The 25,178-nt window shown below is 44.0% G+C and overlaps 1 protein-coding gene across 1 annotated transcript in view; it reads left to right on the top strand.

Moving 5' to 3' along the window:
- The window catches only part of CAMK1D (calcium/calmodulin dependent protein kinase ID), a 417,159-nt gene that overhangs the window by 331,868 nt on the left and 60,113 nt on the right, over nt 1-25,178 (top strand). The window contains exon 4 of the mRNA XM_022580319.2: nt 23,077-23,215. Coding sequence (XP_022436027.1) covers nt 23,077-23,215 — 139 coding nt within the window. The remainder of the gene's footprint in view (nt 1-23,076; nt 23,216-25,178) is intronic.

Raw genomic sequence — 25,178 nt, 5'->3', positions numbered from 1 at the left:
AGGATGGACGTAAGACATTGGCATTGGAGCCGAAATGCACCTTATTTCAGATATTATCTCTACCACTTACTATCTGGCAAGTACTAAACCCTCTCATTCTCAGTTTCGTCACCTGTTGCATGGAGACAAGCATAGCACATACCCCAAAAACTGGGAAGTCATGAAGGTCAAATAAGACAATGTATACATGATAAAATGTTAAGCACAGTGCCTGGCATGTAGTAATTACTTAAAATATCATTACAGTGTCACTCCCTTGCCCCGAGTCTTCACGTAAGACCCTGTGCCTCCATTTGAGAGCGTAGTGGCTGTTGGTCTTTCTCTTCTTAGGTAGCAGCAGCAGTTTGCTACATTAGGGTTCAGTCGCCTTTGTTTCTTGGAACCATTTGGCTCAAATGCTTTCTTGGTTCCTGAATTGAACTTGCTTTTAGCCAACTAATTGAAAACTTCATTTTACTGTGACTTTCAAAACCATAAATATCCATATATACGTTTGTTGTATGTATGATCAGTTTCTAAATTAAAATTTTTGAAAGGCCAGAGGTTCAAAGGTGAGCAGATCAGATCTGAAGCCTCTTTAAGATTCTCTGCGATGACGCCCCCAGCAGTGGCCTCCATTCGGGTCCAACATGTCTCGTGCTTCCCTTGAGCAATTGGTTCATGTTATTCTAGACACAAACCTCTTGGACTTGGTTGTCGAAAAATCTTAGAGCCACATCTGTGACCGCTTTCGCCGGGTGCAGAGAACTTCATGGCTTTCCCGTGCTTGCCTCTCCCCTCCCCTCATCTTTGTTTTATTTTCTTCTTCGGCTTTATTTTTCTTATATTAAACATTCTTTCTCTTTCTGTATTGCCTGCATCCTTTCAAAGGACTTTGAAGCCTGCTGTTTGGAATGGGTTGTGCATAAGAAGTAGTTCCATAGGAGGATGGATTTGGGGCTTTGGATCTCTCCTTCCCCACACCTCACAGAGTACCTATTACAAAATAGGCATTCAGTAAACATTTGTGACAGCGGTTAAATTTTACTCAGTCCTATTTGTGACACGAAGATATGATCCCAAGCATTTGCTTAGAAGTGCTTTCTAATAATGATAAAATGATGATAATAATAGTAACAACAACAATAATAATAATGGCTAGTAGTTCTAGAGTGCTTGCTCTGTGTCTGCCTTTCATACATTATCTTATTTAATCCTCCTAATGACCTTGTGCAGTAACACAGTTATCACACCCATTTTACAGATATGAGATCTATAGGGTAAAGTATGATACCTAAATTCAAGGAGCTGGAAATTGAGGAATAAGGATTCAACCTCCAGCGCCTGGAACCTTCACCACTGTCCTGCAGTGTACCATCCACACGATAACACTGGCAGAAGTGTGTCTGCGTAGGAGGAGCTGGACACTCTCATCCATCTGTGGCCCTCTCTCTGCACCGTTTGGTCCAGGTCACCAAACCCCATGTAGAATACTCTGCTCTGACCTTGGAGCAAGGAGCAGCTGGCAGCCTGGCCGGTTCTAATACCAACAGGTTGTGGGGCGGCATAGTCGGTCAGTGTGTTTCTTTAGAAAAAGAAATGAAATGAAAGACTATACTTGCCCTGAAAAAACATGGAGGAAACTTAAATACATATTAAGAAAGTAAAGGAATGAGCCTGGAAGGGCTGCGCACCATATAATTACACTAACATTATGGAAAAGGTGAAAACATGGAGATGGTAAAAGGACCAGTGTTTGCCTGGGGTTAAGGAGGAGGAAGGGATGAATAAGCAAAGCACAGAGGATTTTTTGGGCAGTGAAAATACTCTGTACAACCCTATAATGGTAGATACATGTCATCATACGTTTGTCCAAACACGTAGAACGTACAACACCATGAGTCAACCCTAACGTAAACTGTGGATCTCGGGTGATGATGACGTGTCGTTGTAGGTTCATCAGTTGTAACAAATGGTGGCGTGTGTCGATAATGAGGGAGGCTATGCGTGTGTGAGGGTGGGGATAAATGGGAAATCTCTGTCCCTTCCCCTCAGTTTTGCTGTGAACCTAAAACTAAAAGAAAGTCTGTTTTTTAAAAACCCTGCATTTCTCATACCCTCCCCACCCAATATTTCATTGCTATAGGGTTGAGGGATGGCTGGCAGCATGCTCAGGCTGCAGGGGAAAGAAGGATGAGCTGACTCTGGTTGAAATTCCACTGTCTGCACGCTGAGGAATTTTAAAGAAGCGCTGAGCCAGTGAGTGCTGTGGGTCCCTTTGTGTAGATTTGGCAGTGGCTGGAAGGCTGTCTGCCGGCGGAGCTATTATGGAGGACAACCAGGTCTGCAGCAAGTCCTGAAACGTGCCCTCTTTTCATCCCGAGAGTCTGATCATGGTGCCAAATGCCAGGGCTTCTGTGGAGCCTCTAGTGCTCCAAGTAACCCATGAGTTTCTTCCCCATGAGGAGGACCATGCTCTCCCTTTTCTCCTCTCCTCCTCCCCCCTCCCCTTCTCTTATCCTCTGTTATAGGCCATATTACTGTGGTAGACTGCTCAGAATTTAACGCTATACTGGTCTTTGTAGTGTTGTGGGCCAAAATATTCCTGTGGCTTTTAAGTAAAAATAAAAGACAAATTTTTCATTTTCACCAAGAACTTTATTGAACAACGTATTCACCCTTTTGTTCCACTACCTTCTGCCGTTTTTTTCCAGGCAGCTTCATAATTCCATCTTCCCAAAACTTTTTATCTTTTAGAGCGAAGCACTGGTCCAGGTGCCTTTTAAAGTCTTCTAGGGAATTGAAATTTTTTCCATTAAGAGAATTTTGTAAAGACCTAAATAAATGGAAATCCAAAGGTGCAACGTCTGGTGAACACGGTGGATGAATGAGAACTTCCCAGCCAAGCTCTAACAGTTTTTGCCTGGTCATCAAAGAAACATGCGGTCTTGTGTTATCCTGATGGAAGATTGTGTGTTTTCTCTTGACTCATTCTGGACACTTTTTGTCGAGTGCTGTTTTCATTTGGTCTAATTGGGAGCAGTACTTGTTGGAATGAATCATTTGGTTCTCTGGAAGGAGCTCATAATAGAGGACTGCCTTCCAAACCCACCATATACACAACATCACCTTCTTTGGATGAAGACACCTTCTTTGGTGTGGTTGGTGGCCGTTCATTTCGCTTGCCCCGTGATCTCTTCCATTCCCTCTTCTTGCTTTTAAAATTCTCTCTTTGTCTATGATTTTAGACAGTTTTATTATAAGGTGTCTTCAAAAGTATCATTTTGGGTTGAAATTTTGGGAGAACTCACGAGTTTAATGAATTTGGATATTCAGATTTCTCCCCAGGTTTGGGAAGTTCTTCACTATTATTTCTTTAAATAAGCTTTCTGCCCCTTTCTCCCTTTCTTCTCCTTGTGGATTCCAATAATGTGAAAATTATTTCTCTTAAAGGTATTCCATAATTCATGTAGGCTTTATTCACTCTTTTTCATTCTTTTTTTCCTTTGTTCTCCTCTGACTGGGTCATTTCAAGGGACCTGTGATCTAGTTCACAGATTCTTTCTTCTGCTTGATCCAGTCTATTGTTGATGCTCTCTGTGACATTTAAAAAATTTCATTCAGGGCTTCCCTGGTGGCACAGTCGTTGAGAGTCTGCCTGCTGATGCAGGGGACATGGGTTCGTGCCCCGGTCCGGGAAGATCCCACATGCCGCGGAGTGGCTGGACCCGTGAGCCATGGCTGCTGAGCCTGTGCGTCCGGAGCCTGTGCTCCGCAACGGGAGAGGCCACAACAGTGAGAGGCCCACGTACCGCAAAAAAAAAAAAAAAAAAAAAATTTCATTCATTCAAATTCAGCTCCAGAATTTGATTCTTTCAATTTCCATTTCTCTGTTAAACTTCTCATTTTGCTCATGTATGGTTTTCCTGATTTTGTTGAACTGTCTGTTTTCTTATAGCTCACTGAGCTCCCTTAAAACAACAATTTTGAATTCTTTACCAGAGAAATTACAGCTCTCCATTTCTTTGGGGTCAGTTATTGAAAAATTATTGTATGTTTTTGGTGGTGTCGTGTTTCCTTTATTTTTTAATATTCCTTGAAGTCTCACACTGCTGTGTTCACGTTTGAAGAATTGGTCATCTTTTCCAGTCTTTACTGACTGGCCTCAGGAGAGAAATACCTCCCATCAGCCCTGATAGGGATTCTGAGGCTTTCTCACACCTTTTCTGTGGATACTCCCGCCTCACACCTCTTGTTTCCCCTTGCGGGAGAACTCTCAACTTTGTACGCCTTCTCTTGATCCTGCAAAGTCCTGCTGGGTGCTGATGGCCTCCCATTAGCTTGCTTCCCCTAGGGTGGTGCTGCACCTCAAGCTTGTATGCTCTTTCCCAATCTCACAGCGTTGGGCCAGCTTCCTGTGCATGCTCACAGCCATCTGCGAAGTCTTGCTGTCTCCACCATTGGGGATGTGCATACATGGGAGCCAGCCACGGGGTAAGGCGGTGTGTGGGTGAGGTACATGGAGCACTGGTAGTACTCATGGTTGAACTGATGGATCTGCAGGCATCGTATCCCCAGTGGCTTATAGGTGGGTTTCCTGATAGAGTCAGCAAAGCAATTGGTAGAATCCATGTCCTTTTGCCCTCCAAGAGCCCTGCAGCCTCTCCTTGTCCTACAGTCATACAGCACACCACAGTTTTCTGGATAGGGTGGGAAAGAAGTGGGTCTCTCTGACAGTGTCCTGCACAGCTGGGGAAGCCAGGGACTCACTCACATGGTCTCACTTTACCACCTGGGAGAAATCACAGGCTGAGAAGTTCTCTTAGTCCTAAGCTGTGCTGACCTGGGGAGATTTACATGGGTAAATTGAAACTATTCCTCTCGCCTTTTCACTGGGTACAATCTCAGATCTTATTTTGCTCCAGTGATGTGCTGGAACATCTCCTCTGGACCCCTGGACTTCCACAAAGGCACTCTCAGTATGGGTGATTGGGGGTTCTTTGAGGGTAAGACAGTAGAAAACACATATTGCCATTTTGATTACACAAATATTTTTAAAAAATAAAGATTGACAGTGGTTAAGAGTTGAAAAGTGGTATTATTTATGCCAAATATTTTTCCTAACTTGTAAAAATATTTTATAATAGCATGGCAGCAGAGTAGTGAGGTTTGCTATTTCATCACATAATTTGGGGTTTAATTTTCCTGATTTTTCCCTATGCATTTCTGTGCCCATGCCCCAAAACTCTTTCCATTTGGGCAGCACTTCCTGCCACTCCTGGTTTGGGGTTGTGGGACAGCTTGCACAAGGGCCAGCCTGTGGGGGGAATTCACATGTAGGAGAGGACTGTGTTGTAAGTGAATGATCCATTGATGTCAGTACCATGATGTAGGTACCATGTCAAGATCAGAAGCAGAAGCTGGAACCAGAGGTAGACAGGATGGGCTGATGAAAATAGGTGAGGTTACAACTGGAGAAGATGAGACACTGGACAAGGCACGAATAGGTAAACTGAGGCAGTTCTGGAGCAAATTGCAAGAATTTGGAAGGCATTGCCTTCTTAGGAAAGATCTGTTTTTGCATCAGACAGCACACTCCATAGTGCTAGGTTGCTAGGTATTATTTGGACCTCCTACACATAACAAAATCAGTAATTTACATCTCTTTGTTTGAGAACATTTAGTATAGTGCTGGCATTCATGTAATGGGCCAATGGGATTTAATAATGGTAAGACAACAAACACTTTCTAATACTTGGGATTTCTTTTCAGCAAAGCAATGTCAGATAATTGGTGGCTCCTGGATTCCCTAAGGAAAGGGGATTTTCCAGATCATCCTTCTGATATAACAGACAAAATATGTGGAATGCTGTCCAAAATGCTACAATATCAGAGACTTTAAATAATTTAATCACCGAAATCTTATTATCCTCTTGCCTGCAGGCTTTCTAGCAGAGTGCGATTATATTAAACGTAGGGGAAAATTGGACTCTAAAATCAAGACCTTCCTGTATCTCTTTGCCTTTCTGAGGGTCTCATACTCTCAGATTTCCTTGTTTTCCCTTCTTCATGTTTGACGAGGACAGGCACTCTTGAAACTACTTCAGACAGGGTAAGAAGAGCCCTTCCGAGTTCAACACATCCTTCTGGACAGATGGGTGAATGCGTTGCACGGTCCTTTATGAAAGAGCAGGGAAGACACTGATAATGGGGCATCAGGTTTCTGACTCAGAGTTCATCGAACGACAGATTTAGTATTGGCTACAGCATCTGTGAAATATCAGGTGTAATTTTCCTGGAGTTTGTAGTACTTCACTTTGGGGAACTTCTAGGTGTATGTTTTTTGTTTTGTTCTTTACTGCTTGTTATGAAAAATTTTAAACACTTAAAACTGTAGAGAGAATGTATAATAAGCCTCTGTCTTAGGTCTGGTCCCCTGGAAACAGGTTCTGAAGCAGAGCCCTGGGGGTAGGTGATTTTCTGGGAAGAGCTGTTGGGATCAGCATCTGCCAGGAGTGAAGGAAGCAGGACAGGGCAGAGGGCAGAGGGGAGTTAGTTGCAAGGCAGTTTCAACAGCCAGTTCTGAGAACTGTGGACTAGGGTGGCCTGAAGGGGGCGCACGAGGCAACACCAGCAGTATCCGCTGCATTTACCCATCACCCAGCCTCCTCTAATTGTCAGCCTAAGGGCCACCTTGCTTTCCCTCTGCCTCTACCCACTTCCCCCCGCTCTACCCCCCTCCCTTCTACCACCCTGCCTTATTTATTTTTTTGTTTCTTGACAACTTTAGTGAAGTATAATTATATACCAGAAAATTCACTCACTTTAAGTGTACAAATCAGTGATTTTTAGTAAATTTACCCAAGTTACACAACCATCACTCTAATCCACTTTTAGAACATTTTATCACCCTAATTAGCATATTCCCTTTTAAAAATGACTTCTGGTATGTTTTGAAGCAAATCACTTTAGTGAGGTTTTAACGCAATTAAGTTTTTAGCTGAAGGGATCTATTGATAGGAATGAAAAAGAAATTCATATTCCTTTGAGTGAGTGAGGTACCATTAACGTTATTTGAGGTCACATGATAGGAGACCTTGGGAGATGTAATTAACTAAAGGCTGTTTCCAGAGAATGTGGTTTATTCCCAAAGGTTGTCTAAGAATAACACATCTGACAAAGGTGTGTGCTTTATAGTTCTTCTGCTTTATTCCTCAAGAGAAGAACCTGTATTCGAGACAGAGGGTTGGTTTAAATGGGTGTGTGTAGGCAGCAGGCAGTCGACGAGGAGGGCTGTCCTAAAAGAGGTAGGTAGCTCCAATGAGAGACCACCTTTGTATGTCATCAGAAAGGAGAGACAGACCACACGTGGAGAAGATACAACCAATACACGAAGACAGAGTGGAAAATTCTGTCTGTTAAATGGCCAAGGCAGAAAACTAAGCTATTTCTAGGGTTGGTATAAATCCCACTTCATCTTCCCCTCAGCCTTTGCAACCACTCATCTACTTTCCATCTCTGTAGAATGGCCTATCCCGGACAGTTTGTATAAGTGAAATCATACAATATGTGGCCTTTTGCGTCTGGTTTCTTTCCCTTAGTGTAATGTCTTCACTGTGTTTGCAGGGTTGTACTGTGTATGAGCACTGCGTTCCTTTTAATGGCCGAATAGTATTTCCTTGTATGACTTGTACGGATTCACCACTCCTGTTCATCTAATCATCAGCTGATGGAAATTTGGCTGTCATGAATAATTTTGCTCTGAACATTTATGTGCAAGTTTTTATATGAACATAAATGAATAGGAAGAATGTTTGCCGTTCACCTAGGAATGAAATTGCTGGGTCATATTGTCACTCTATGTTTAATTTTTGAGGAGTCACCAAACTGTTTTCCCCAGAGCAGCTGCGCCACTTTACATCCCCACCAGCAATGTCTGAGGGTGCCAGTTTCTTCACATCCTCACCAACACTTGTTGTTTTCCATTTTTTTTGTTTTGTTTGTTTTTAAAATGGTAGCCATCTTAGCACGTATGAAACAGAAGGTCACATTTTAAAAGATGCTGGCGGCAAAGAAATGTGAACATTAAAAACAAAAGTCGAGTTCTATGCTTGAGACTCTCAGTTCTGTGCCTGCAAAGCCTCATTGTATGTGCTCCGTGAGTAGGTTTGGGGGCCACCGCTGCTGAGGGGCTTGACCCTTGAGGGACCAAGAGGGTGCCCATTCCGGTCTCGCTCATTGACGAGGACCCGCTGATTTGTAAGACCCGGATTGACCAGAGCTCATAGTCATTTCTGAATACACGGGCATGCACATGCGTGCACGCACACCAGGTGAAAACACTAGAAACAGAATGTACTGAAGACAATAAGAAAGTGAGTCTCTACCTAAGGCAGTTGTGGGGTTTTAGTGTTGCTGTATGTGGATTTTCGTTGGTGTTTTTGTTTTGCCAAATTTAGGCTGAGAAGGAACTTTGTTCAAGAAAACCACAAATCAAAACCAGCAGCTTTGTTGAAGGTGTGTCCTAGGGCCCATTTGGCACTTGGACAGCATTTTAGACTTCTAATTGGCTTTGCAGCATTTTTGTCATCAAAGATACACTTGGAATTTGGCTCGATGCCTGTGTTACCTGTAAAAGTAAAAACATAAGATACTGTATCTCAGATCCGCCCACTTGGGGCTCATATATCTTAGAAAAGCTTGCTAGAAATTGAGGGGGAAGTTGGAACAGTGGTAAATCACTTAGAAATGTGAGTTTTCCGTGCTGTCCATTCCCACTCAGGAGAATGTTTGAGTGGGGATCTCTGAATAGATGGACAACTCCTGAAACCACCTTCTCTTTCTTGTTTTCCTCTCCGGGCCACCTCTGTGATTCTAATCTTCATTTCCCAGTCTTTCCCACACTGTCTTTTCTGCTCTCCAGTTTCCCTTATAGGTTAGTGACTAGACTTGCTGAGAAAGGGGTCTTTTCACAGGAGGCACCAGGAGGCAGTGCCGAGGGGCTGTGCCATCTGTGAACCGTGTGACCACAGGTGAGTCACGCCATAGCTCAGAGCATCACTTCCCTCACTGGTAAAAGGAGAGGGTTGACCTGTTGGCTTCCAAGGTCCCTACGTTTGGAGACCAGGAACTTATCTTCCTGAATACAGCAGGTGATGCCATTCATTGGGGTTAAGCCAAGGAGTCCTATAAACTCCCAGAAGCTTCCGAGACCCAGAAGCTGAAAGTCCCTGTATTAGTTAATATATTCATCAGGGTTCTACAGAGAAACAGAGCCAATAGGATGTGCACATACATGAGATTTATTGTAAGGAACTGACTCACACTTTGTTAGAGGCTGACAAGTCCCAAGATCTGCAGGGGAGGGTCAGCAGGCTGGAGGTCCAGGAGGGCCAGTGGTGTAGTTGTAGTTCAAAGCCTCAACACCTGGGAAGAGCCGACATTTTGGTTCAAGTCCAAAGGCAGGAAAAATACCAATGCTCAACTAGAAGGAATTCAGGCAGGAGGAGTTTCCTCTTTCTCAACCTTTTTGTTCTATGTAGGCCTTCAACTGATTGGTTGAGGCCCATCCACATTGCTGAGGGCAATGTCCTTTACTCAGTTCATCAACTCAAATGTTAATCTCATCCCCAAACACCCTCACAGACACACCCAGCATAACATTTGACCACATACCCGGATACCCTGTGTTCCAGTCAAACTGACAAATAAAATCAGCCATCAAAACCTCAGTCAGAGATGCAGCAAAGGGAAGCTAAGACATTATCCTGGCTTCTGGTCTGGCCCAGGACAATGCAATTTAATTCCTCTCTTCACTCCTCACAGCTCATATTTAAACTTTTCTTATTTGTTAAATGTATTTTTTAAACAGTTCAAAAGCAAGCATGCTGGGTGTGCCTTTCAGAATAATCTTGAAAAAGGAATAATTCTGTCAGAGGTCTGCTGTGGAGCTGCAGCAGTGAAGAGCCATCCACGCCCAGACATTGCGAGAGCAGAGGGGGGAAGACGTAGGAGGCTCATGTGAACCCAGGGACTCGGGTTCAGGGTCAGGAAAGGGACGGGCAGGCAGGGTGTGCGGCTTGGAGTCCCCCCTGAGGACATGAAGAGGGAAAGAAGAGAGTTCCTGGAAGGAGCTTTCTCTTTGGAACCTGAAAAAACACTGGTAGTTGCTACAAGCTTCTGATATGGGGTCATTGGCTGACCAGAGTGATTTTTCTGGTGACAAGGACAGCGGCTATATATACACAGACCACCAGAAAGGGCTCTTTACTGCGCCCACGTCTCAAAGCTCCTGCTGGCAGCAGACAGAGTAGGGAGAGGCCCCAAATGTTCATTAGCGGTGATGGATGATGAGCGAGGAGTGGCCTGAAGAGGCCCGAATCCTTTCCATGACTTCTGTTTCCTCTGTTAAATTTGATTGTAACTAAAGTTTCATACTCTTATTTTAACAAACAATTTGTTTTTATAAGGAGATACTTTCAGGTGTGAAAGCATGAACTTTAGGCCTTACCAGTTATCCACACTTTGACTGTCAATCTTTGTTTAAAGGCAGCTCGTACGTTTCGGGCATGGTGCCTCGGAGGTAGCTAAATTACCTCCCAGATTGAGGATGGTTTTCACAAGGCAGCTCTTCATTCCTCGGGGTTAGTGGTATCCATCTTTAGGAGACCTACTCACTTTGGAAAAAACCTTTCTTTGTTTTTATGTTAAGGCTCATACTTAATAAAACCATAATGAGGTTTTGTAGGTTGTCATGTTATCTTCAGATATGTTGCAGTGATCACATTCAATGTCATGATACATCTTATTTCACTCTGCTACATGTAGAGGGTAAATGTATGGGTGCTAGAAAAAAATGGAAGTCCATCAGCAAGAATTCTTTTTGCCCAATAACGGACTAGAACACATGGGAAATATGTGAGTCTGTGAGTGGAGGTTTTGTTATATATTCTCAGACTTGGAGGAGTTTGAGAGTGAGAGAGAGCAATAGTGGATACTTTAGTGAAATGTCTGGAACCTGGTTTGTTTCATTATCTTCATTCTAAAAGAGCAAATTAACTGAAGAAGCCATTTCAGTGTATGATGTATATTTGCGCAATTACAAGGGAATGTTTAAAACAGTTATCAATCAAAATTCGCAAACGACAGCAAACTTTGATGGCTTCACTGCTTTCGTTCTGCAAACGGCTTTGGTCTGTTTTGATCCGCCCCATCCAGTCCTTGGGGCACGGATTAGGTCATGACAGTACCAGACAGGCACTTACACCCTGGGGGTCACTCTGTCCCCACACCCTGCTCTATATCACTCATAACTCACCCTTCAGCAAATTATTCTAAAGGGATTTTTGACATGATTTTTAAATGGATCATTATAAAAATATGCTGAAGCGTTCTCTTATTTAGTTGCTTTTAGGTAATCTTCTATTGAGGGGAATTTACAAAGTCTCAGCTGCTCAGGGTACCTGGGCAAAGCCAGGACCAGCCAGGTGGGAGAACCATTCACTGGGTGCGTCGGGGGCCCTAGAACATCCTTCAGTGAGGGTGCCTCTTCCAGGCAAAAAAGCAAAACGCAAAGCAGTAGAGGTCAAGGGGAGATATGATTGGAGAGACGTAGGTAGAGCATGCAAACCAGTAGCAAGTTGAGGTGCCTGGGAGAATTGTGGATGGATGGATGGGTGGGTTGATGGATGAGGTGGGCCTCAGAGCACTTCTGTTGTGCCCTCCGTGGCATGAGCTTTGAGGATTTGCACGACTGCTTGTGTATGCCATGCCCAGCTACACCCAGATCCCACTCACTGTTTTGTTTTTTGTGTATGTGTGTGCAAAATCTCTCTTTATTCAACATCTGTTTGGTTAGCTTTTTGTCTGTGCCAGGTACCTGGCCAGGTCCTGTAAAACAGCGTCAGTGAAGAGGTTGACCTTGCCTCTGCCTTCGTGGACGTCACAGTCTGGAATAGGCAGGGGCAGAGTAGGAAGACAAGCATTACACAGACAAATATGCCAGCAGTCGATTCTACCTGATGAGTGCTGGGCAGAAATACAGATGCTGAGAGAGAATGTAATGGGGCAGGGGGAAGGGAGGACCTAATCTGGTCTGGGGATCAGGAAAGGCTTTTCTGAAGTAGTGATATTCAAGCTAGGATCTAAATGATGAGTGGGAATTAGAAAGACAAAAATATGTGAGGATTCAACAGGTACAAAGGTGGCCCAGAGCCAGGGGACCCTACAGTGGGCAGCTGTGATCTTGTACGTTTGTCGATGCTATTGATAGAAAGTGAACTTGAACTCCGCAGACTTAATGAAGTCTGAACAACAGGTAGACCATTTTTATTTTGGTTGTGTTTTTTTGAAGGCACTGTTAGACCTTTCTCATATTACCTGAAAGCACGTGCTGTCGCATGCATCTGCTGTAAGATTTTCAGTACAGATTGGCTGAGAAACACTAGAATGAATATAAATACATATAATAAGTTAAAGCTGGACAAAGGAATTAAATGCATTTTTTTAGGCTTGTCATAAAATTGGGACCCCATCAAGTTGTCTTTAGATTCTGAATCTCTGAGCATATGTAAAATTGCATAGTTGTTCTCCGTTAGTTTTGAGCAAACTCACCCAAGATAGGCAAAGCTGTGCTTAACAGCCAACTGTCAATTCCCTACATGGGAGTTAGCAATTTTACGGACCACCTGTAACCACGCCATACTCCAGACCTATTCCAGAGCCGTCTCCAATCTCTTCCAGTTGTTATCTACTCAAGGAATGCAAAATTATTTTAATACTAGAAAATTGCAAAAGAAAAAACATTGTTGCCAAGTGAAATTTTCCTCATTGGAACTAATGGTGGGAAGGCCAGTATGTAACAAACATTTCATTACAGAATTTTTCCAAAAATTATATTTGATATATTGAAGAACATCTGTTAATATAAAGCCCATACTGTGTACGTTCTACCACAAGGTCACTGCTTGGGGCTGTGGCACATCTATTAGTATTTCATTAACCTAGAACATCTCAGGAAATGTGCCATCGGAGGTCAAAAACGTTCTGACCCTCACATTGCGAGTTCTCATTATAGAAGGTTATAGAAATGCATCTAATTAATACAGACGGAAGTCACAATACAAAGTTGTGAGATTACCTAAGAAGGCTGACATTGTCACAGATTTCCATCCTAATCAAGTGCGTGGATATCTTCAAAAAGCCCAGCCTGTCTGCACGGAGCAGAGAAGAGAGCAGGGGACTCTCCTGCCTGTTCAGCCTGAAGCCCTACGTCACCCTCCTCACACTGCAACTCCCTGTTTCTAGCAGCTCCCTTCACACCGATCCCTTGTCAGTCAGTGGTTGGCTCCTGCCCGCCCCCCTATCCCCTGCAGAAAAGGGAGAAGGGCACCGATATTTACAAAACACTGCCGCACACCAGGAGTCTGCCTAGGGATTTTCCCTTCATTGTCTCAATTAATTCTTTTCCTCTTTTAAAATTAATTAATTTATTTATTTATTTTGCCTGCGCTGGCATGCAGGATCTTTGCTGTGGCATGTTTAGTTGCGGCATGTGGACTTCTTAGTTGCGGCATGCATGTGGGATCTAGTTCCCGGACCAGGGATTGAAACTGGGGTCCCTGCATTGGGAGCGTAGAGTCTTACCCACTGGACCACCAGGGAAGTCCCCTCACTTAATTCTTAGATCAGGCATAATTCCCCCTTGTATAGTTGAGAAAATGAGGCTCAAATAGGCCAATCCTGTACTCAGACATCTCCAGTCCCAAGGTCTAGAAGCATCTCATATGCCGATGACTCCCAGCTCTTCGCCTCCAGCCCTGATCTTCATCTTCGTAAATACAGTGGACATTTCTCTGCCCTCATCTCTCAGCAGCATCTGTCAGGGTTGACTAGACCCTTTTCCTTGATTTCCATGGCCCCACACGCCTCCTTTGCTTCCTACTGCTGTCTGGTCCTTTGCTGGCTCATCCTTATCTGAGTGTTGGCATCCCCAGCACTCAAACGCCTTTTCCTTATCCAGCTACACTCCCAGGGGATCAGGTCTACCCTCTTGGCTTTGAAGACCATTTGCATGCTGATGACTTGCTAGTTTTGAACTCCAGCCCTAATCCTCCCCAGGACCTTCAGGCTCGTATCTATGGCTACCTGCTTGACATCTCCATCCAACAGGCATCTCAGACTTCCATATCCTACCCAAGGCTCAAGATCTATGCAATCCAATATGGTAGTGCCATGGAGCTATTTACATTAGTTAATACATTAAATAAAATTAAATAAGATTTAAAAGTCAGTTTTCCAGTTGCACTAGCCACATTTCAGATGCACCGTAGCTCTCTGTGAGTGGTGGTCACCACGTCAGATTGCAGATCAAAAGCATTTCCACCATCACAGGAAGTTCTGGTGGTCAGTACTGCCCTAGTTGTTTTTAACCCCTCCAAATTTGCTCTTTCACCAGGGACCCCCTTTTCAAATAATCTAGCTGTTCCTCAAGTCAAAAATCTAGGAGACGTTCTTGATTCCTCTCCTTCCAGCATGCCTTATATCATCTTCATCAGTTAGTCTTGTCTACTGTGTCTCGAAAACATACCTCATGTCTGTATACTTCTCTTAGACTCCAGTGTTTCCCAAGCTGAGCCACCAGCCTCTGTCACGTGGATCACTACAGTGGCTCCGCAATGATCTGCCTTCTTCCACTCTTGCTCTATAACCTATTGTCCACACTGCAGGCAGCCAGAGTGATTTTTGTAAACCAGTTCCCCTGTCTCCTGGCTGAAAACCTTCCAGTGATACCTCATCTGATGTAGAATAAACCCCCTGTTTAAATCTTAGTTTACATGGCCTCTTCTTCCATTTGGGCTGCCATAACAAAGTACCATAGATCAGGTGGCTTATAGACAACAGAAATTTGTTTCTCACAGTTCTGGAGCCTGGAAGTCCAAGATCAGAGTGCCAGGGTGGTTGCATTCTGGTAAGAGCCCTCTTCCAGGTTCTGCCAACTTCTTGTGTCCTCACGTGGAAGTAGGGCCAGCTAGTTCTCTGGGGTCTCTGATGAGGGCACTAATCCCATTCATCAGGGCTCCACCCTCATGGCCTGATTACCTCCCAAAAGCTCCACCTCCTAATACCATCACTTTGTGGGTTAGGTCAGCATATGAATTTGGTGGGGGTGGGTGGGGAACATAAACATTCAACCCATAACACATGGCCCTGCATGACCTGAGCCTTCGTCTCTCTCAACCACTCTACTCTGCCCACCAGATTCCAGTCACCATGACTTTGCTTTTGGTCCCCAAATACCTTAAGAAAGACCTGTGCTGTCCTAAGGGTCTTAGGACAAGCTCACCCCTTTGCCCAGAAGCTCTCCCGGATCATCACTGGGCTGGCTCTTCCCTGTCATCCAGTGGGGCCATCTCGGAGCCCACATAAAAGTGGCTCCACCACATACTCATCTCAGGCTTGTTTCTATCTCCCCACGGCGTTTTGAACTCTCTGAATGTTTCACATTTACCTATTTGTTCACTTATTTCCTTTCTCTTCCTCCTTCACTAGAATATAAGTCATAAATCCTGGGGATTCAATATGGATAAGACACGCTTTGCCCTCTTAGAATACAAAAATGTAAAACTGATTTGTAGCAGGGCAGTGCAGTGGAAGCGTGCTGGGCCCATAAAAACGATTTTGTAATTAACTTATCTTTTTTTGGAGTGTGGACAGGTGAGGGAAGAGATTAGCTGTTTTAATCTTGAGCATGCTAATAGTTTTTTTCGACAAATCTTTTCATCCTTTTCTTGAGTAATGCAAAAGTAGGATTTCTCTATCAGAGTCTCGTCAAGCACGTTTCATATACAAAATTAAAACACCTTCACTTCTTTCTTACCCATTGTTTTGGCTGTGACCACATTTTTCCTGGCCAGCCTTGAGGGGCAGCTGGATGGGAGCTGGAGGGGCATAGTTGGAAAACAGGGAGAGGTGATTGTTAGGAATCACTGAGGCCCCACCAAAGGCAGTGAAAGTTGTTGCCTGGATGGATGGAAGATCAGTGCACACTACAGAGCTGGTTGACGTGGAGTTGGAGGAATGGATTTTAGATGTGCTCTTGTGAGCACATCTAAAAGTGGTAGGAAGCCTGCAGGACCGAGACTGTAAAAGCAGTAGGCCTCCAGGATGGCAGGGACAGACCTGCTTTGGAGGACAGGGTGCACACCCTGCAAAAGGACTTTGGTTCCAAGGTGTCCCTCCCCTCCATGCCCACACGCACAGAAGGTCACACACTCAGTAGCATCTCTCTCAGAAGTGGGTTGCCTTGGATCACAAGCAGCTTAGAATCAAGTGAGGTCCAGTGCAGCCCATCCAGCCTCTGCTGCGTGGTTTCCAGAATCCTTCGCGATTTGACTCATCCTCACCGGTCACATCTTCCAGATAAGTCCGGCTTCTTTGCCTATCTTGTCCATTCCTGCGTCTCCCTCTTCTCCCTGCCTGTCATGATCTTCCTCCTAACGCCTTCCTTCAGGAATCAGCCAGCACTTTTCTGCCATTCAGTGAGTGCTGTGCTAGACTGAGGACACAAAGGAAGTTCAGATACCTCCTTCAGGAACCTTCTCTAACCACGGATTTCTCCCGTCTACGACGTCCTGTGGTCAACCAGCCTGGATCACAGCCTGGCAAGTCATTAGTTGCTAGTGGTCTTGATGGTCAACTTCAACTTAGTTTGTAGCTCCCCAAATAGAGACTAACTGCATGCCACGTGGTGGGCTTATAGAAGGTGCTCACTTAATGCTTCTTTCATTGATTCTATTTCCCTGAAAATTAATTCAGCAAAAACTCCTTTCATGATCGTTCAAATGACTGGACTCTGCCTGCCCACTGGACTTCTCTCCACTTGACTAAATACTGCTCCTCCTTTAAGACAGCTCCGATTCACTTTTTCCTGCCCTGTCCCCTGGCCTTCTGCGGTCTTCCAAAACACCTTCACCCCCTCTCCCTTCAACATCAGAACATCTGTACTGTGTTTTTCTTGTCTGTGTATCTTGGTCACCTGCCCCCCATACACACTGGCCTGTGTACCCCTTGGAAACAGGGACAGCGTAGTTTATCACGATGCAAGACTATTTGATTAGGTGAATAAAAAGGCATACAATGCAAGTAAAGCAGCAAAAATGTTTTCCCCCAATAAACCTTGAAAAAAATATAAAGAGAGTATACATTCAAAGATACGGTACACAAATATGGACAGTCTGCTTGGGCTGCCATCACAAAATACCACGCACTGGGTGACTTGAAACAACAGAAATTATTTCCTCAGCATTCTAGAGACTGGAAGTTCAAGATCAGAGTGTGGGCATGTTTGGCTTCTCCTGGAGCCTCTCTCCTTGGCGTGCAGACAGCTGCCTTCTCACTGTGTCCTCACGGGGCCCAGCCTCTGTGTTCATCCCTGGTGTCTTCTCTCACTAGACCTGTATGACCTCATTTAACTTTAATTACCTCTTTAAAGGCCCCATCTCCAAGTACAGTCACATTCTGAGTTGTACTTTGGCTGGGGTGGGAGGGGGAGGGGCGGTGGGAGGCTGTTAGGATTTCAACATAAAATAATTGGGGGCTGGGGGACACAATTCAGTCCACAACACCCAGACACTGAGAAGGGAAAAGAGCCAGAATCAAAATGCAGTGGCACACAAGGGGTTACATTTCTCTGCCCCATTCCACGGAGAGGCGTGTGTTTGTGTTTTGGAAATTTCTGAACAGATTGAGGCTGGGAAGATGTTGCGAAACTGAATTCTGAGAATAAAGGTATTTTGATTATTAAAGTGGGATTTGTTGAAGGAGGGAAATATTGAGGACAAAGTTTTCATGAAATAAACCCTTAATCGTCCCAGAGTGGGTGAGAGAGTCCCCCCAGGAGCAGAGGGTGAGGGCACCAAAGACACATGAAGTCGTGAGGATCAGGGGCAGAGAGACGGCGGGTGCCCTGCACGGGAGGAAGGAAGTTCCAGGGGCTGCCAAGTTGGGACTCGATTGAGGCAAAGACTGATGGTCTTTATCTTTCTCCACGCTGGGTGAAAAAAAAATTTCTGTCATCTGGGCCTTGGGGTTTCACAGTTGAAAAATGCTTTGTTTGCAGCCTCTCAATCACAACCTGTATGTTTCAGGACTGCCTTCCCCTTAGGATTAAATAGGGGAAATCGTTCTTAGAAAACACGCATTTTTAACCAGCCTTGCTCTGGGGCACATTAAGCCATGTGGCTCCTGTAGCCACGTCTCCCGGGTCTTTAACACTGGCGCTGCCTAGTTATCTGACATTCTTGTGAATTTCAGGGCATATCTGCTGTAACACTGCTTTTTATCATCCCCGGTATGAGCACTAATACTTCTCAGACTCCTGTCTCTAATATTAATAGCACAGCACTATACTATTTGGCCTTTTTGGGAAGGAAGAAGTTTTCTTCTTTAACCCTCAGATGGTCCCTGGCTGGATCTGAAGATGAAACTCACAAAGACAGATGAATAGGAAAAACAGCAAACAAATTTTATTGAATTTTTACATATCCACAGGAGGCTTCACAAGGGAATGAAGACCTCAAGAAGTGACCAGAGCAGGAAGCTTTTATACCTTTTAGGCAAACAATAAATTTGTGAAAAATGGACAAGACAAAGGAGTTTGTAATAGGGGTAGTAAATGGTGAAGACGTGTAACGAAGATGATAAGGGTTAGTTGAACATGGTTTGCTTGCCAGTTTCACTCTGGGCTGATAAGAGTCTGTCTCCAGTGAAAGGAGAATTTATTTCCTGCCTTCAGACAGAAAAGTGGGAGCTTCTTTTACATTTACTTGCTTCTTAACTGCCTTCAGTTCAAAATAATTTTATGTCGAAGAGGCATATTTGAGGGTGACATATTCTGGTTTCCACTGGCCTTCTTCATATTTTATTAAATCTAACTCCTAGAGGAATAGATTTTTGGAGCCCATTTTTCAGCATTAGCACAAGTACCATTTTTGAATGAACGTGTGGGTGATGTAAGATGTAAAACATTTTAGACTATAATTAGCGGTAAATCTTAAAATAAGAGGAAAATATCTACCAAAATCAGATGGAGAAGTTCAAGTGCATGTAAAAAGCAACATGGTTTGCCCAGTATTAACAGTGGATGCATGGTATACTGACAAAGTTGTATATAATAGTACATTACAGAATATATTACAGTACAGAATCAAAACTTAGTTTACTTGATCCAGCAGCTCTGAAAATCTGTTTCTTGACTATTTTTTAATTTGAAGAGATTTGCATTACTTAAAATTTTGCAAGTAAACAAATTTTATTGAGATCATCACGTCCAACTGTTTGGTTTTTGCATAGTTAAGATTCACATACAGTGATAGCAGTGCAGTGTAATAGGCAAGGGCGATCAGAGACTGAGCAAACCCAAGTTCACTGCAAAGGCAGGTTATTCTAAATAAATGTCCAAGTTCAAATTGAGAGGAGTAGAGAATTTTTCAAACCATATTCCTGTCTTCTTCTCCCTCAGTCTTTGGTAGCCAGTTTCCTTCTATATAGTTACATCCCCCTAAAGCTGAACCTCTCTCCCATAGCTGCCATTAAGTAATTTTATTTATTGACCTGTTATTATGGTCCTATTCCTTTTCTCCAATCACCTGACCCCTGATCCTTCCAACTACATTCTGATGCTTTGCGTGTTTTCATTGGGGAGCTCCATTTCTAAAGAGGACCTTTGAACCGCACACATTGGAAGCTTGCCGTAGAAGGATATTGACTCAAGCAAACAACCTGTCAGCTCAGCAGCCCACCACCCCAACCTTCACGTGTCCTGCCAGCCTGAAAATGAGACAGGCCCCTTGCCACAATTCTAAATTTATTTCCTTATCAGTGATTCTGGGATTCTGGTTGTTCACAAGTGATTTTGAAAATGATTGGGTGTCTTAGCTCAGGCTGTCATAACAAAATACCAGCGACTAGGCAGCTTAAAGGACAGAGATGTATTTCTCACAGTTCTGGAGTCTGGGATGTCTAAGATCAAGGTGCTGGCACATTTGGTTCCTGTTAGGCCTCTGTTCCTGGCTTACAGATGGCCGCCTTCTCACTAGGTCCTCACATGGCTTAGAGAAAGAAAACTCTCTGGTGTCCCTTATTCTTCTCATGGAGACACTAATTCCATCATCAGGGCCCCACCCTCATGACCTCAACCAAACCTAATTACCTCCGTAAATTCCCACCTCCAAATACCATCACACAGTTTGGGGGAGGGGGACAGTTAGAGCTTCAACATATGAATTGGGGGATGGGGGCGCACAAACATTCAGTCTGTAAGAATGGCCTTTTGAAATGTGTGCTTAAGGAGATTTCTGGAAAGTATAAAGTGATTTACAAACTTTAAGGTATTTTTATCAGTATTGTTACATTTTTTATTGGCAAGTTTTTTAAACTTTCACCCTGTTCCTTGGTTTCTAAGGAAATGACATTCTTTCTGTTTCTAAGGAAATGACATTCTTTCTGAGCAATGTTCAGAAAGATAAATCCCTGGTGCAGTTTGGAATTTAAGAAGTGAAATACTAAATGTGCAGAAAATTGAGACCCTGACACTACATGTGACAGGAGAATCTTAAACTTCAATTCTAATGCTTCAATTCTTATTGCATTGCTGACCTATCACAGTGAAAATATTATTCAATGGCTATTAATACCTTATATCACATTGCAGAGAGGTGGACTTTGAGAGAATGGGAAGCAGGAAAGATCAGTTTTGAGGGAGGGAAGGGATCTGGCAAAGTGCAGGTCACAGAGTGCTAAGGGTGGGAGGTGAAGGAAGGGGTGAGTTTTATTTATTTATTTATTTATTTATTTATTTATTTGGCTGTGCTGGGTCTTAGTTGTGGTATGCAGGATCTAGTTCCCTGACCAGGGATTGCTCCTGCATTGGGAATGCGGAGTCGTAACTGTTAGACCACCAGGGAAGTCCCAGGGGTGAGCATTGTTGCTCGAGGGCTTCCAGCACCTTGCAGAGGATATGAGTTGCAGGCAGCCCAGCGGTAAGAAAGCACTGGAACACTAGTAAGTGGTGTCATTATTGAAGGTGGGCTGATGTAGGGGATAAGGAGGGGCACAATCAAGACAGGGTTTTCCTCCGGCGCAGCTAATGCCGCCTTGATTGGCACCAGCTGCACAGGGTGGCTGGCGCCTAATGGGTGCCCAGTACACATGGAATGAATGACTGAATAAATGATTCAGTGAAGTGAATGCCTCCAAGTGAATGCACACAGGTTCTCCCTACCCCTGGCAACTGTGCATCTCCTGTAATACATCCTCAAGCTCTGCAAAGTTCTTCCATTGAAATCATTGGAAGAAGGTTCCAGAAAAATGAAGAGTGGCGAGAACTCGATGTGAGTTGCTGAGAGGGAATGTCTTGGGATCTGGGCTTACCTAAGGATGGTTAATGTAGACAACATGGCCATCAGGATGTAGTTGCTCCCCTGTTTGTATTTCTTTTCACTCTTTGAATTGCTTTTTATTTCTCCTGAGCGTCCTTCTTCTTTTATCTAGATTGCTCAGTTTGCTTTGGAAATGAGACATTATGCAAGCGCAGTATGGCTTGGAATGATTATATGTAATGGGAAAGACTCTAATACATAGGACTTTTATAGCTGCAATTGTGTTTTATTAGTTTTTTTGAAAAGAACATTTCAGTGGCTCAGTTACTGAACATTAATTGCGTTGACTTGAAGAAAATGAATCATAGCTTTGTGTGTTAGTGTATGTGTGTGTGTCACTCCTGGGGCCTGTCTTTTAAAGATGTAAAAGTTGTTTGTGAAACTTTTATGATCTTAATATTTCACATACACCTTTTTCATTTTGTTTTTGGAAAATTTTTTTCTCTTTTATTAAAATAGTGCTGATATATCCCTTGAAGCTAATTTCAAGGGATGGCTTAATTATTTGCACAAAGCATCGTTTTTCTTAGAGAAGCCTGTACTCCAAGAATTTGAAGGCAAAGGTATCAGTTGAATTGTTTCTATTCAGAATTTAACAGTTCTGTTACTTTGTTCAACTCAGAGCAACATCAAATCTCAGAGCTGAAAGGGTCTCTGTCCACCAAGGCTTTTTAACCTTTAGCGACCTAGGTCCCCTTTTGATAAATACAAAAAACAAAAATGGTAATGCAATCTGAAATTCAAAGAAATTGAAATGAAATATTCTCAACAAAAACCAAAGTAAAACAATGTAATGGAGTGTCGTTCTTCTATCTCTTTTTGTAAATCACAAGTGGCTTTAAGGCTCTGATGCCTCTCAGGGAGTGGTTGACTAGATTAACTACCTCATTTTACAGATAAAAAGAATGAGGTGCAAAGATTCCAGGAGTGCCCATCCTCTCAGCATCTTAGGAGCAGAACTGGGTCAAGAACCGGGACGTCCTGTTGGCTGCTTCCTGCTTTGCCCACAGCACCCCTCCCACCGCCCAAACCTTTAAGGCTATACTCGCATGCAAAGGAGGCATCTTATCCAGTGTCATCACCCTATAACTGATGATGCTGATATTCTGGAAGGTTATCCTGAGTTAATGCTGTCCCAGCAGGATGGAGGCAAAGGCCAAGAGAAACTTCTCAGGCCTGGCCAGTCCATGGATCCTGGTTGATTTTTATTTACTTTATTTCGTCCTGGACCATCTGTACCATCATGACATAGAAACACTGCCCTGATATAGCTTCTGGGGAATAAGGGGGCAACATTTAAATCTGAAAATTGATTTTTTTTTTTTTTTTTTGCGCGGTACGCGGGCCTCTCACTGTTGTGGCCTCTCCCGTTGTGGAGCACAGGCTCCGGACGCTCAGGCTCAGCGGCCATGGCTCACGGGCCCAGCCGCTCCGCGGCACGTGGGATCTTCCCGGACCGGGGCACGAACCCGCGTCCCCTGCATCGGCAGGTGGACTCTCAACCACTGTGCCACCAGGGAAGCCCTGGATTAATTTTTGAAATAAAGTCTGGGTCTTTCACCATATTGAAAGGTCTTATTGGTAGTTTTCACTGAAAAATTTAACACGTCTTTTTTAACTTATACTGATTTGTTCTCTCTCTCTTTTTTTTTTTTAACAGTGTATCTGGTGGAGAGCTGTTTGACCGGATAGTGGAGAAGGGATTTTACACAGAGAAAGATGCCAGCACTCTGATCCGCCAGGTCTTGGATGCTGTCTACTATCTCCATAGAATGGGCATTGTCCACAGGGACCTCAAGGTGAGGCTGTCGCTTAGCAACACCCTCCAGTTGCTTTCCAACCCACAATGCACCTGTCGGAGCAGATTGGCTCCAGAGGAGGGATGAGGTTGCCTTGATGTAGATACGGTGGGCTTTGTGTACTGTTAGTCGTCAGGGTCTTTGGGACCCAGAGGTAGCTTGAAAGATGATGAAGATCAACGGGGCTGGCCATTGTTTGGGACATTTAATAACCACTGTACAGCGAAAGGGCCATGGGGAGGTAGGTTGTGTATTGCTTCAAACTTATCTAAAGGGTAATTTTGTTCAAGACATGGATGCCATGAAGATTGCCCAGTGCAGTTCTCCAGTCTTTTCCCAATTCCAGCCCTGTTTCAGTGCAACCCACCATATGAAAGAAAGGGAGCAGTAGATAGAGGGTGTGAGGCGAGGGAGAAAGGAAATAAAAGGTTATCCAGAAAGATGGGTTAAATGACATACAGTTACAGCCTTCTCCCAATGTCCTGTCGGTTCCATTCTTATCTTTTCCCTATGAGGTTTTGAAATACTCACCCTTCACCAATAGCATTGAAGGATCTGGGCCTTGGTTACCTTGGCCCAGGGGCCTCTGTGGATGCCGAAGGGTAGGTATCATAGTACCAAGGGTAGGCATCGAACATATCAATTTGAGGAACAGAAAAAAATCTGCGCTGTTGACCCGAGGCTATAAAGTGGCTTCATTCTACAGCAGTTATAGGTCCAGCCCCTAGAACTCACGGCACCAGTCAAGATAGACATCTCACCCCAGCACACATACTCACCACTCCTATCAGAAACACAGGGATTATATTGTACTGAAGCCATGCTATACACAACTACGGGCAATCTAAATCAATTTAGGGAATAAATGGTAAACGTGTGTTAAAACAGAATGTTAACATCTGGCCGTTATCTGGTACTGGCTGTCAAGGTATAAAATGGTGTGGCTTTTCCTTTCATAGGAATTCACTGTGAAGTTTTTGCTTTTCTCCATGTTAATCACTTTCCATTGACTAGGGTAGTGGCTCCCAAATGTTAGCCTACATCAGAATTGTCTGGATGGCTTGTAAAAACAGATTGCTGGCTCTACCCCAGAGGTTCTGATCCTGCAGGTCTGCATCAGGGCCCGGGAACTTGCATTTCTAAGGGGTTTACAGATGATGTTGATGTTGGCCTGGGAACCACACTTGGAGAACTGCTGGACGAGGGTATTTGAGGACGTTGATGGACTTCTTACAGCCTTTGCTAGCCTCCTGATGGGTGAAATGGGCTGTGAGCACAAGTAGTTCATCTTCAGGACTTGCAGGTCCTTCAGAGGGCCAGGTCAGGGCTAGGTAAGGTGACCTGGTGCCTCTGTACCAGGCAGCCGTGCCTTCTCTGCTCTCTTGTGCCCTCACCAAATGCCGGTTCTGTGCTTCCAGGCCACAGCAGGCAGCTAGCTCTTCCTGAACAAGTTAGTTTAGTGACCGTAGAGATGTGATGTGGTGTACTTACTAGAAATCATTTCTAAGCAGGTAAGCCATTTCCTAGGTGGTCAGTGTTTATTTCCCCCTTAGAAAATGGTAAGGCAGGCTTTATTCAAGACTCCTGCAAGAGGGACATTGCATTAGGGGAGAGAATTGGGCTCCACTGCACATGTGGCAAGGACACATGGGGAGGTATAGCCGTTGAGCAGAGTGAGGGGTCACGGATGGATTGGCTTTATGGGAGATCATGTTTTTTACACACAGGTAACGCTTTTGGAGAAGTACATGCAGCTCCCAGCCTGTAGAACTTTAAGATCACCAGGCTTGTAATTGTGGATAGAATGTTACCATTTTAGGACCTTTTTGTGGTCTCTTTTCAGAGGCACAAAGAAGTTTGATCTATGTGGAGGAAGTTGGGGTTCAGGAATTAAATTTTCGTAAACCTCTAAGAAAATTAAACTCTGTGATAGAGGCCAGAGCAATAGAGAACACGATTGGGT

Source organism: Delphinapterus leucas, chromosome 2 (genome assembly GCF_059928025.1).
Source record: "Delphinapterus leucas isolate spDelLeu-1000000601 "Yukka" chromosome 2, BTC_Dleu_Yukka2, whole genome shotgun sequence".
Lineage (NCBI taxonomy): Eukaryota > Metazoa > Chordata > Mammalia > Artiodactyla > Monodontidae > Delphinapterus > Delphinapterus leucas.
This window is presented reverse-complemented; position numbering and strand designations above follow the sequence as displayed.